Source organism: Dreissena polymorpha, chromosome 13, assembly GCF_020536995.1.
Source record: "Dreissena polymorpha isolate Duluth1 chromosome 13, UMN_Dpol_1.0, whole genome shotgun sequence".
Classification (NCBI taxonomy): Eukaryota; Metazoa; Mollusca; class Bivalvia; order Myida; family Dreissenidae; genus Dreissena; species Dreissena polymorpha.
In genome coordinates this window covers 54,335,174-54,348,850 of record NC_068367.1, presented here as the reverse complement: position 1 = coordinate 54,348,850, position 13,677 = coordinate 54,335,174, and the positions used below count along the sequence as shown (strand labels likewise).

Below are 13,677 nucleotides of genomic sequence, written 5' to 3'. Positions count from 1 at the left end.
CCGGATGAAAGCTCAAGAAAGCCTATGCCTTAGAACATGAAAGTTCATAGGCACATTGATGATGACTCGCAGATGACCCCTATTGATTTTCAGGTCACTAGGTCAAAGGTCAAGGTGACCCAGATAGTAAAATGGTTTCCGGATGATAACTCCAGAATGCTTATGCTTAGGATCATGAAGCTTCTTAGGTTCATTGATCATGACTTGCAGATGACCCCTATTAATTTTCAGGTCACTAGGTCAAAGGTCAAGGTCACAGTGTTTCAACTTAGAAAAATGGTTTCCAGATGATAACTCAAGAAGGCCTACGCCTAGGATCATGAAACTTCATAGGTACAGTGATCATGACTTGCAGATGACCCCTATTGACTTTCAGGTCACTAGGTCAAGGTCACGGTTACTTGACACAGTAAAATGGTTTTTGGATGATAACTCAAGAAAGCTTACGCCTAGAATCATGAAACAATATAATGGTCAAGTTGATTAAATTTTCTTATTAAATCAATCAAAAATGGAATTTATCATGTAGATTTTTTGAACTTCTTATAACGTTGTTATCCATCTGACATGTGGGCATTATAATCATTGCATCTTTTTTAAGATGTTTGTGGTTTAAAGTTTTTTTTGTTTTGGTAATTAAACACAAAGCACTAAATTGACAATTTCCAGACAGACTAACAGTGGGCTGATCTTGAAACAATGCAAGATGGAGTGTAATTCATTTGCTTGTTTTGTAATTTAAAATCTTAACATGTCAACTATGAAAACACTATACAATTATTATTTTGTTATCAGACTAGGACACTACAGTTCATATGTGCTCTAAAATCTACAAGTACACAAGAACAAACACACACAACTCAATTTGATATTAACCCATTGAAGCCTAACATTGGTTATGAGAGAGAGGAAGGAATGAGTCATGCTGAAGGATACACACATTGATTGTTTATGAAGTTAATGTATGGGATCAGGAATAACATTTTGCTGTAATTTGTCGGTGTGTGAGCTCTGGTCAACAGGCTGTGTTTAAAGAAAACATTAACAATGGATATATGCTACTGCTGAAAAAGGGTTCTAAAATATACAGCAACATGTACCAAATTTAGGTTTGGAATATAAATTGCTTACTGTTGGCTACATTGATCATGACTCACCAATGACCGCTATTGATCTTCTCGTCACTAGGTCAAAGGTGACAGTCACAGTGATTCAAAATCGAAAATTGGTTTTCAAATTATAACTCAAAAACACTTTCACCTAGGATAAAGACTTCATAGGTACATTGATCATGATTATAAAAATACCCCTTTTGAATTTCAAATCACTACATCAAAGATCAACATGATCTTCATAGTTACATTGATCATGACTGGCAGATGACCAACATAATGTTCAAGTCACTAGGTCAAACGTCTTAATAACAATGACTCAACACTTTAAAATGGTGTCCAGATGACAACTCAAGAAACCAAGGTCAAAAGTCACAATGACTAATATATTCATATTCACACAATGGCTGCCATTACAACTGACAGCCCATATGCAGGCATGCATGTTTTACAAACAGCCCAATACATTTGATAAAAATTCAATGAACACACTCTTCTCAGGTGAGCGAACTAGGGCCATCTTGGCCCTCTTGTCTTGAAGTACCGGGTACTTGGAAGTTAAGTCTAGCATGGATAGATACCACCTTTAATTACTTCATTATTGATTTTAAACATTTTGTTAATAAAAAAGAACACTATTTCCAGCCTGCATTGATTAAAACTCTTTAGTTATTTTCTTTTGTCTAAGTCTATCCTTTATTCTTAAGTCTTAGAATCGCTTTGTTAATATGGCACAGAATCCGTTTTCATTTAGCACCTTACTGAGAACCTTTGGAAAATTCTTGAATCTGAAAGTTTCAATTAACAGAAAATTAAAATTAGAATCTTCTTTACTGGAATCAAGTTTAAAGGTTTTATTTCCAACCTGAAGATACTGGTGAGCAGGAAACAGCATAAAACCTGAACAGATTGGGAGTTACTCGCAGGCTGTTCTGGTTTTATGCTGGTTGCAAAAGCCATCTTCACTTTGCTTCTAATGGGAAATGGGTTAAGTACTACTTAACCCTTACAGTGCGGGAACCGAGTTGTGAAGGCCTTTGCAAACAGTTTGGATCCAGATGAGACGCCACAGAACCTGGCGTCTCATCTGGATCCAAACTGTTTGCTATTCTGATAGTATTCTTTGAAAAAAAATCGAAGAAAATGCTAATTTTAGAAATTCAGCAGACGACATATTAGCAGACGACAAATTACCCAGCATGCAAAGGGTTAAGCTGAGATTTGCCTGAGCGGCTTTGTGAATATGGGCCAAGAGATCTAAGTGATTGTTGTGTTTGTGAATATGGGCCAAGAGATCTAAGTGATTGTTGTGTTCGTGTTATAAACCTATAAGTGATGTGTCACATTTGTGACTAGAAAATAATAGATTTGGGACGTCCTCTATGAAAAGGGGGTTTAATGCATGTGGGTATAGTGTTGTCCCAGATAAGCCTGTGCAGTCAGCACAGGCTAGTCAGGGACGACACTATGCTTTTTGGGGTATTGTTTTTAAAAAGAAAGTCTCTTCTAGGCAAAAAATCCAGTTTAGGCGGAAAGTGTCATCCCTGATTAGCTTGTGCCGACTGCACAGGCTAATCTGGGACGCCACTTTACACACATGCATTTAACCCCCATTTCACAAAGCGCGACTCAATTTTATTTATGGTTGTGTTCATTTGTGATCAGAAACAGGATTACAAGGTGAGGCCATTAGCAGCTTTGATGTCAACGCAAGTCCAGTGAATGGCAAATGTACGGTAAAACCTGAAAATGGAACAGCCATGGAGACGGAATTCACAGTGAATTGCCACTCATGGGAAGATGAGGTGGGTGGGGAAAGAATGGAATGGAATGCAATAGAAAACTATGTATAGTACAATAGAATACTTAGATAGAATAGAATTTAATAGAAAAGAATGGGATAGAGTAGATTAGATTAGATAAGAGTGGTATAAAATGCAATACAATATAGTACAATAAATTTCATTAAAAACAGATTATAATTAATTTAACTGTTTTCCTGTCGGTTTCCTGTGGATGACTAATACTTATTATCTTTGGGGGAGATCAAAGGCATGCTTCCACAATTGGGATAGAACCTGTGACCTCCTGGTCGCTTGACAGACACCATACCCATTGCACCATGGTGACCTTTAAACAAATATATTAAGTTGTTAATACATTTTGAAATAGGTATATTGAGACATTAAAGTATGATTATTATTCTAATTTTCTTTGCTAATCCCAACAGCATGAGCCCCTTCTGTACGAAGTGAGCTACACAGTTGACCAATCAGCAGAGAGGACCCTTATCTACCGTGGAGTGAACCGGGAAACCACCTTCCGACTTCCAGCAGGACGGGACGACCAAAGTAATGGTTTGTATCTTTATCCTGTGATAAACTATATGTGAATCATTACCATACTTTACCATGTGTTACCAGCATTTTTATACCCAAAGATTTGATTTTAAAAATTTGGAAGGCATTCTTCATCGATAAAACTCTACTCTGATTTCTATTTGCCAAAAAAAATGTGCTGTCATAAATAACCATAACTGTTATAGTGGATGTTATACATGGTTGCATGTAATACATGTCACATTACTGTGTATGGTTAGATAAAAATTATTGAGGGTCTATATTTGAGTCATTATGATGGTCAATTTGTCAGTCCACATAAAATGCTGTACGCTTGTTGAGTGAACTACTTCCTCATTTTAAATATGTCGTCAACATAAAGTGTAGATGTGATGCTAACCTTTTTCATGCTCAAGGATCAACCTTTTGTAACCCTTTCAGTGCTGGAACCGAATTTTAAAGGCCTTTGCAAACAGTTTGGATCCAGATGAGATTCCACAGAACGTGGCGTGTCATCAGGATCCAAACTGTTTGCTATTCTGATAGTATTCTTTTTAAAAAAAATCTAAGAAAATGCTTATTTTAGAAATTCAGCAGACAACATTTTAGCAGATGACAAATTTCCCAGCATGCAAAGGGTTAATTCCTAAGTTATTTGCCCTTGAATTTAGCTGATAAAGTGGTGTTGGGGTGTAAATCATGTATATGGAAAATCTCTACATTCAATCTCATGAATAAGGAAGTTCTCAATCTCAAAACATTGAAAAAATTGAATACATGAAGTGTTTCAAATTTTGTATTTTCATGGTCATGAGAGTTTTATTAGGTTCATAGTCAAGTGATAATGAAAATGTTACTTGTGTCTCCTTCAATTATCATGCTAAAAACAAAACAGATCTATTTTAAAATTATATCTGTGTTAATGCCTGTGTGGTCTCTTTTTGGATTCTCTGATTACATAACATTTGGACTTTAATGATAAACAAACATTAGTGTCTGTCATACACTCTTCCATACCCTTGATCACTACCTGGGGATATAAGTTAATGCTTTCAGTCTGAATGCTGTTTCATTAAATCATTAGAATATGTGCTTGCACAATACGTTTAGGTAAAAACAACTTTACAGTAGATAAAATTACTGTAATAAATGGACCGTGCTCTGTGAAAAGGGGGTTTAATGCATGTGCGTAAAGTGTTGTCCCAGATTAGCCTGTGCAGTCAGCACAGGCTAATCAGTGATGACACTTTCTGCTTTTATTATATTTGTCGTTTGAAGAAAGTCTCTTCTTATCAAAAAGGAAGTTTAGGCGGAAAGTGTCGTCCCTGATTAGCCTGTGCAAACTGCACAGGCTAAGCTGGGACGACACCTTTCGCACATGCATTAAACCCCCTTTCACAGTGTGGGGATCAAATGTGTTCATCCTCTGATGGCAACTCTTGTACTGTGAAGGGTATTTAGATATTGACAGGTTACCTCCCTTGTGAAAATGTCTTTGCTTAACTCTTTCAGTGCTGGAACCGAATTTTGAAGGCCTTTGCAAACAGTTTGGATCCAGATGAGACGCCACAGAATGTGGCGTCTCATCTGGATCCAAACTGTTTGTTATTCTGATAGTATTCTTTGAAAAAAATCAAAGAAAAAGCTAATTTAAGAAATTCAGCAGACAACATTTTTTCCAGCATGCAAAGGGTTAATTCAAAATGAATCAAAATGAAATGGACAGTGCTCTGTGAAAAGGACAATCTATGATGCCACTTTCCAATGTAACCGCATTTTAAATAAGAAGAGACTTTTTGTAAATAAAAAATGTAATACAAGGGGAAAGTGTTGTCCCTGATTAGCCTGTGCTGACTGTAAAATATTACTGTATTAAATCCTCTTTTCACACAGCAACGGCTAAAATATTTAATTTAGAGATAACTCTTAATGGTTCTACTTGTGGGTGAACTGTTACTCTGTTCATATTCTGTCAAATGAGTATTTGTTTTTAAATAGAAAAGCCAGTTGGCTTTTTAAAAACATTTAAGAAAACAAATAAAAAACAACACAGAAAACAATGAATATAAAATTGTCCATGTAACTTGGTGAACAAATTTATTACAGAAAGCTAAGACTTTAGTTTTAAGAGCAATGCTGCAAACATTCTTTTATTTACTGATGTGAAATTGCACATATAGAATGGTAATAATGGCCTACCAGATTTACACAACATGTTATTTTGAAATTATCATTAGACCAGTTTGTTTCTGGTCAATAACTCATCAACGAATAGACCGATTTGCTTGATACTTCACATGTGCATTGGCCTTTAACAGTAGATGACCCCTATCAAAATTGGGGTCACTAGTTCAAAGGTCAAGTTCACTGTAACATTAAGTGTTAGATTGGTTTCCGTTCGATATGTCGTCAAAGGATTGAGTAATGAGTGCCAAGGCCCTGTTTTGGGAGGGGGGGGGGGCCTCAGTCCCCTACTGTGGAGCCCTTGTTAATATTAGTCTGATATTTTTGTGTAAATTTTGTATGGATATCAAAACTCCAATCAATAAATGAGAAAGCTCTGTAAAATACCTTCTGTAATTCATATAAAAATCTTCAAGCAACATTTCGCACTTAACATACATTGATACATTAATAGTTTCCGTTTGGTCAAAGTTAGTTCATGCAAGCATGCAAATATACTGCAATAAAATGGAGAATGGAATTATTGATATAGCCATTAATTTTGTACTTGTTTGCATTTTATAAGGCACAGATGTTCAATTTCCTTCAGTTACATACAATGGTTAGACAACAACTCCAAAACCAATATGCTGTATGGTAGATTTAACAAAAAAAATTATATTTAAAAACACTCACTAGAAGAAGATAAAATAAATTTGACAGCAAAATTGTTATGTTGCCTACATATTTTGTAAGTTGAAATATATCATTGTTGGTAATAATATACATTTATGCAAACTAGATTTAAATAATAGCATCCTTAAGGATTTTGACTGATCAGTCCATTTGTCCTTCTGGTTTATGTTTTAAAGTCTTCTGATAGCAGTAGTAATATTATATTGTAATAAAATAGTTTCCAAGAAATGTCTAAATGATAAGTGGAAATTTGAAACAAAACAAAAAACAACTATTTCAAATGTTTAGAAAATGCAATTTTCACGAATGTGACAAAAAGATTGTTTTTACATATTTTTATTTTTAGGAAGCAGAAGGATTTTTAGCATTGTTTTGCCTTTTGTGCAAAGTTTGTCTTCTGTCAAGCCTTGTCAACATTTGTCTTGTGAACTCTCAAGAGGTTGCACTTGTCCAATCTTCATGAAACTTGGGCCAAACTTTTGTCCTATTGGCCAAGTTTGAAATCTGATCACGTTAGGGTGTGTACCTGTACATTTGAATTCAATACCTTCCAAGAAGATGCACTGATATATTTTTATGCCCCCCCTTCGAAGAAGAGGGGGTATATTGTTTTGCACATGTCGGTAGGTCGGTCCGTCCGTCCTTCCGTCCATCCATCCACCCGATGGTTTCCGGATGATAACTCGAGAACGCTTAGGCCTAGGATAATGAAACTTCATAGGTACATTGATCATGACTGGCAGATGACCCATATTGATTGTGAGGTCACTAGGTCAAAGGTCAAGGTCACAGTGACTCGAAATAGTAAAATGGTTTCCGGATGATAACTCAAGAACACTTACGCCTAGGATCATGAAACTTCATAGGTACATTGATCATGACTCGCAGATGACCCCTATTGATTTTCCGGTCACTAGGTCAAAGGTCAAGGTCACGGTGACTCAAAACAGAAAAATGGTTTCCGGATGATAACTCAAGAACGCTAACGCCTAGGATCATGAAACTTCATAGGTACATTGATCATGACTGGCAAATGACCCCTATTGATTTTCAGGTCACTAGGTCAAAGGTCAAGGTCACGGTGACTCGAAACAGTAAAATGGTTTCCAGATGATAACTCAAGAACGCTTATGCCTAGGATCATCAAACTTCATAGGTACATTGATCATGACTGGCAGAAGGGGGGTATATTGTTTTGCACATGTCGGTCCGTCCGTCCGTCCACCAGATGGTTTGCGGATAATAACTCAAGAACGCTTAGGCCTAGGATCATGAAACTTCATAGGTACATTAATCATGACTGGCAGATGACCCCTATTGATCTTGAGGTCACTAGGTCAAAGGTCAAGGTCACAGTGACTCAAAATAGTAAAATGGTTTCCAGATGATAACTCAAGAATGCTTACGCCTAGGATCATGAAAATTCATAGGTACATTGATCATGACTGGCAGATGACCCCTATTGATTTTCAGGTCACTAGGTCAAAGGTCACGGTGACTCGAAACAGAAAAATGGTTTCCGGATGATAACTCAAGAACGCTTACGCCTAGGATCATGAAACTTCATAGGTACATTGATCATGACTGGCAAATGACCCCTATTGATTTTCAGGTCACTTATTCAAAGGTTAAGGTCATAGTGACTCAAAACAGTTAAATGGTTTCCTGATGATAACTCAATAATAATTAGGCCTATGATCAAGAAACTTCATAGGTACATTGATCATGTCTGGCAGAAGACCCTAATTGATTTTCAAATCACTAGTTCTTTAGTCCCTTTCTGGTTACTGATCCAAGTGTAAAAGCTTTTGACTAATAGTCACCCAATATGATGAGAAAAGATGGACCCTTTACCACTTAGATATGTCTTTTCACACAATTGTAGTCCTTGAAAAAGTTAAATTTAATTAAATAATTTCCTTACTAAATTCAAGTTTTAAAGGCTTCATTTCCAACCCTTAGTTACTGTTGAGCAGCAAACAGCATAAAACCTGAGAAGACTGCGAGTTACTCCCAGGCTGTTCTGGTTTTATGCTGGTTGCAAAAGCCATTTTCACTTTGTTTCTTATATGGGGGGGGGGGGAAAAGGTAAACAGCTATGAAATAGTAAGTTACAAATTTGTTAATTTTACTTTGTTATGGCAAAAAATGTTTTGTATTCATTATTGTTCAATGGGCATATGTAAAAAGCTCACAAGTTCATTCAACAAATATGGGTTTGTAAAGAAAACAGGCTTTACATATTCAATTAGATTATGGGAATCAAAGCCCCATTATTGAATGTAAATTTATGGAAATTAGCCATTTGAAATTGATAACATCTTATTTTGAATGTCTAAAATCCCAGGGTGCGTCTTTATATATATATACCTTAACATTTTTAAGTATTTCTATGTGTATCAACTTTCATGCAAATTGAAGGGTGTTGCAAATCATTGGTGTACTTTTATGCAGTCACTTTTCCAGTGAACTAGCTCCAATTAATACTGCTTTTGTTCCAAATTGGTATGAAATAGCTTCTTATATGACTTTAATGGGGTTTAATGGATTTAGGCATTTAATTAGGGGAAAATTTAATTGATTAGCTTTCCCCTTAGGTGCACTTGGGTTTCATTCTCTTTTAATTGATAGAAAGATCAATATCTGGGTTTTTTACACCACGCTCTTATTTTTGCTTGAATGAAAGGGAAAACAACATGGTTTTGTTTTTTTAATGGTCAATTTGGTTACATTCTCAATGTGGTTTTTGTTAAGGAAAATCATTATTTAAAGCCTTTCTGATGAATTTCTTGTTGTTTTTTAAACAAAATAAAGCAATCAAGTGAGCAAGCTTTTTTTGTGATGGAGATTGCTGTAGGAACGTCGATGAGAAACTGTAAAATGATTTCATATCAAAGAAACTTTTGACTGATTGTTGACTAATAGTTGAAACCAATAGTTTTGAAATTTAAGTTGTAAAGTTGTTATTTAAATGTGTTCAATAAAGAAACATATAAGTTAGTTTAAACCTATTTATTTTAGCTCGATTGCATAGAAAGCTTGAGGCTTATTTGCAATTCTCTTGAGTCTGTTTCCTCAGGGACTAGACCCAGTACTTGGTGTCTATTAGGGAAATCTAAAGAACGCTCCCACAGTGGGGATCGAACCAGTGACCTCCCGGTCGAAAGGAAGACACCGTATCCACTATACCACTGTGACCTCTAACAGATTATATTTTATCATTAACAAAGATGTTTTTTAATTATATTCACATTTAGGAGACAATGTATTGATTTTACCCATGATATTAACAAAGGCATCCTTTATTGCATATACATGTATTTTGCAGATATGCAATGAAAAATGATAATGGAATGCTTTGTTAACGTATTTACAAGTGTAAGACTAAGAAATTCTCAGGATTTAGTATTTAATTACAAAATGTCACCGACCAATTCAGTTTTCTACCCAGGACAATTCTAGCAGCACTCTGTACCTTTTAATGCCCCCGGATCGAATGATCAAGGGTATATTGTTTTTGGCCTGTCTGTCTGTCTGTCATTATACCCCTATTACCATTGGTAATGGTGGCTATATAGGAGTCACTTTGTCGGTCGGTCCGTCTGTCGGTCTGTCTGTCTGTCCCGAAATTTCATCCGATCTTCACCAAACTTGGTCAGAAGTTGTATCTAGATGATGTCTAGGTCAAGTTTGAATATGGGTCATGCCAGGTCCTAAACTAGGTCACGGAGTCATTTAGTGTGTTTTAAACTGAAAGTTTGTCCGGACCATCACTATGTCATTTATCGTTAGATTTTAAAATGACTTGGAACATTTGTTCATCATCATGGGACGGTGTATCATGTGAAAAAAGTACATCGATATCTCAAAGGGCAAGGTCACACTTGCAGTTCAAAGGTCAAATGCTTGTCCGGGCCATAACTTTGTCATTTATTGAGAGATTTAAAAATCATTTGGCAAATTTGTTCACCATCATTGGACGGTGTGTCGCGCGAAAGAATTATGTCGATATCTCCAAGGTCAAGGTCACACTTTGAGTTCAACGATCATAAATGAGCTTTTCCTGACCATAACTATGTCATTCATTGTAAGATTTTAAAATAATTTGGCACATTTGTTCACCATCATTGGACGGTTTGTTGGACGAAAGAATTACGTCGATATCTCCAAAGTCAAGGTCACACTTAAAGTTCAAAGGTCAAAAATGGCCATAAATGACCTTGTCCGGGCCATAACTATGTTGTTCATTGTGAGATTTTAAAATTATTGGAATATTAGTTCACCATCATTGGACGGTGTGCCGCGTGAAAGAATTACATCGATATCTCCAAAGTCAAGGTCACACTTTGAGTTCAAAGGTCAAAATGGCTGTAAATGAGCTTGTCCAGGCCATAACTATGTCGTTCATTGTGAGATTTGAAAATCATTTGGCACATATGTTCTCCATCATTGGATGGTGTGTCGCGCGAAAGAATTACGTTGATATCTCCAAGGTCAAGGTCAAACTTTGAGTTCAAAGGTAAAAAATTGCCATAAATGAGCTTGTCCGGGCCATAACTATGTAGTTTATTGTGAGATTTTAAAATCATTTGGCCCTTTTGTTTACCATCATTGGACAGTATCGCGCAAAGAATTATGCGATATCTCCAAGGTCAAGGTCATACTTTTAGTTCAAAGGTCAAAAATGGCACTAAATGATCTTGTCTGGGCCATAACTATGCCATTCATTGTGAGATTTAAAAAATGACTGTACATTAATTTTGTTCACAGTCATTGGACGGCGTGTCATGTGAAAGAACTCAAGAGTTCAAAGGTCAAAATGGCTATAAATGATAATGGCATAATAATTCTTAAAAATCGCCATTAATTAGATTCTCTTGTTTTGTGAAGACAGGATGAAAAATAGTCTGTGTCAATGAGGCATGTGGGGTTATACGTCACGTCTGTGACAAGGCTCTAGTTCTGTCTGTCATTCTGTCCCAAAACTTTAACCTTGGTCATAACTTTTGCAACATTAAAGATAGCAAATTGATATTTGGCATGCTTGTGTATCTCATGGTGCTGCACATTTTGAGTAATGAAAGGTCAAGGTCATCCTTCAAGGTCAAAGGTCAAATATATGACTTCAAAGCGGCGCAGTAGGGGGCATTGTGTTTCACAAACACAGGTCTTATTTTATTGTTACTTGTAGATCTTTCCTTACTTTCATTGCACATCACATCTAAATATCATTGACCATCATAACCTTTGCGAGCTTGAAAACATAAAATGCGGAATTATTCCTGAAACTTGGCCCAGGTCCAGTTTAATTTTTTACTCGCCTGCTAAGAAGTCTTCGTCTCATAATAAATCGCATGATTGATACCGCTGCAAAGCTTTTCAATTGCCGAGATATAAAGCATCACTAGATGACTTTGAAGCCCAGTCAAGTGGTGGCAAGTTATAATAAAAATCACCTTTGTCTGGTTTTATGTTCTGATTCCTACTAAGCTCTGGCAAAACTGATTAGTTTTTGGAGCTCAGATGGTATCAAGTCTTTATTGAGCCTGTATTGGCACTTGATGTATGGCCCGAATCACATCTCCCAACCTATCTGTTATAGACTAGTGTCTCTACTTTGAAAATACAAGGTTTCGCTCTTTGCGCAATGTTTTTTCACAGTATTAAGATGATCAATTCAGGACGACTTAATTTTGAGGATGTATTTTGTATGCTTGTGTTCTTGTTTGTCATTGAATATATGTTAAATTTTCTGTATAATGTTTTACCATTGGTCGGTGATGAGATGCTTTTCAGTCCTGTTACTTCTCTAGTATCTTTTACATTATTGAAATATTTGCCTCACAGCATACCACATAATTGAGCCCATCTGATTGCTAACCCTTTCAGTGCTGGAACCGAATTTTGAAGGCCTTTGCAAACAGTTTGGATCCAGATGAGATGCCACAGAACGTGATAGTATTCTTTGAAAATCGAAGAAAATGCTAATTTTAGAAATTCAGCAGACAACATTTGAGCAGACGACAAATTTCCCAGCATGCAAAGGGCTAAACTAAAATCCTATCCATACAACTAAACAGGTTTAACTGCCCTTTTAAAGAAGATAAAATGGCCTTTCAGAATTTCAATCAACAATCATTTTATTGAATTCATTTCATTAAGTTTAAATTTCAAAAATGGCAATTATTAGTTCATATTTCAATTATTTTTTTTTTTTTTAATTTTCTTGGAAAATACAAGACCTTAATTCATGATTACATTGATAGAACTGAATGAATAAATAAAATCAGTTTGTTGGAAATTATACTGCCAGTTTTTGTTTGAATAAATTGATAATTGTGTTTATTTGTTCAATTTTTTACATCACTGAACATTCCAAATGAATACTTTTGTTAGTGGGCTCATACGTTTTTATTTCCAGTGAATACATAACCTTCACTTATACAGTGAGCTGAAATGGTTTGTTATTTTTATTTCGCTGTTCGATGTAAGCAGCTTAGATATATATATATACTGATAGAAAGACAAGTCAGTACGTGCCATTCCAATTCCTTCTCACAAAATTAATTTGTTGATTATTGTCCCAAATGCAAATATTCCATAAACACCGGAAAGTTGTAAGCCAAAATCAATGCATTCTGAGCAGGGACAATGAGAAATTGGCTTGTTTTGATGGCGTTTTTAAGCTGGGACCCATCAACGCGCAATCAGCTTCTCAGAACTGCTTGAGTAGTGGTAATATTATCGCATGAAATTGATAACGGGAACTGTCAACAGCCTATAAAGATTGGACGGCAATGAAGATTGGACTGCAGGCTATAAATAATAGGTATTGATCTCTACCATTGTCCAGCCAGCAAGATCTTACTAGGCTGTTAGTTGACATTGGGGCAAGGAAAAGACGTTAGGTTTGGACATTGCATTGTCATAGTATAAATACACAGAGGTTTTGTATGGACATTGCTTTTTTCACTATAATTACAAATGCTTGCATTTTCTAGTTAACTCTGTATTCATATTGGATAATGCGATAATGTTACCTGTTTTTCATGCCCGGTTGAACCTAAATTATCATGTACATTGTCCTGACTACTTCGTTTATGTATGCAATGTCATGACTTCTTCGTTTAAGTATGCGAGTTACAAAATGATGTCTTTCTTTACAAAGTTGACTTTCATTCTTATAATAAAGCTTTACCCATTTTGAGTTTAAATAATAAGAATTGAATAGTATTATTTCTGCATTTTATGGCCGTATGATTTGTCTCAGGGGTGTAAATTACCAGGATTATTCCGCAAATGCGGATTTAAGTTGTCTTAGGGTCGATTTGAGAGATTGATGAAAATCTGATGTGTTTTTTAAGGGG

General features: G+C 35.8%; 1 protein-coding gene across 1 annotated transcript in view; it reads left to right on the top strand.

Moving 5' to 3' along the window:
- Positions 1 to 13,677, top strand: part of LOC127854677 (polycystic kidney disease 1-related protein-like) — a 177,235-nt gene that overhangs the window by 36,331 nt on the left and 127,227 nt on the right. The window contains exons 19-20 of the mRNA XM_052389738.1: positions 2,778 to 2,917; positions 3,343 to 3,469. Of these exons, the coding sequence (XP_052245698.1) occupies positions 2,778 to 2,917; positions 3,343 to 3,469 (267 nt within the window). The remainder of the gene's footprint in view (positions 1 to 2,777; positions 2,918 to 3,342; positions 3,470 to 13,677) is intronic.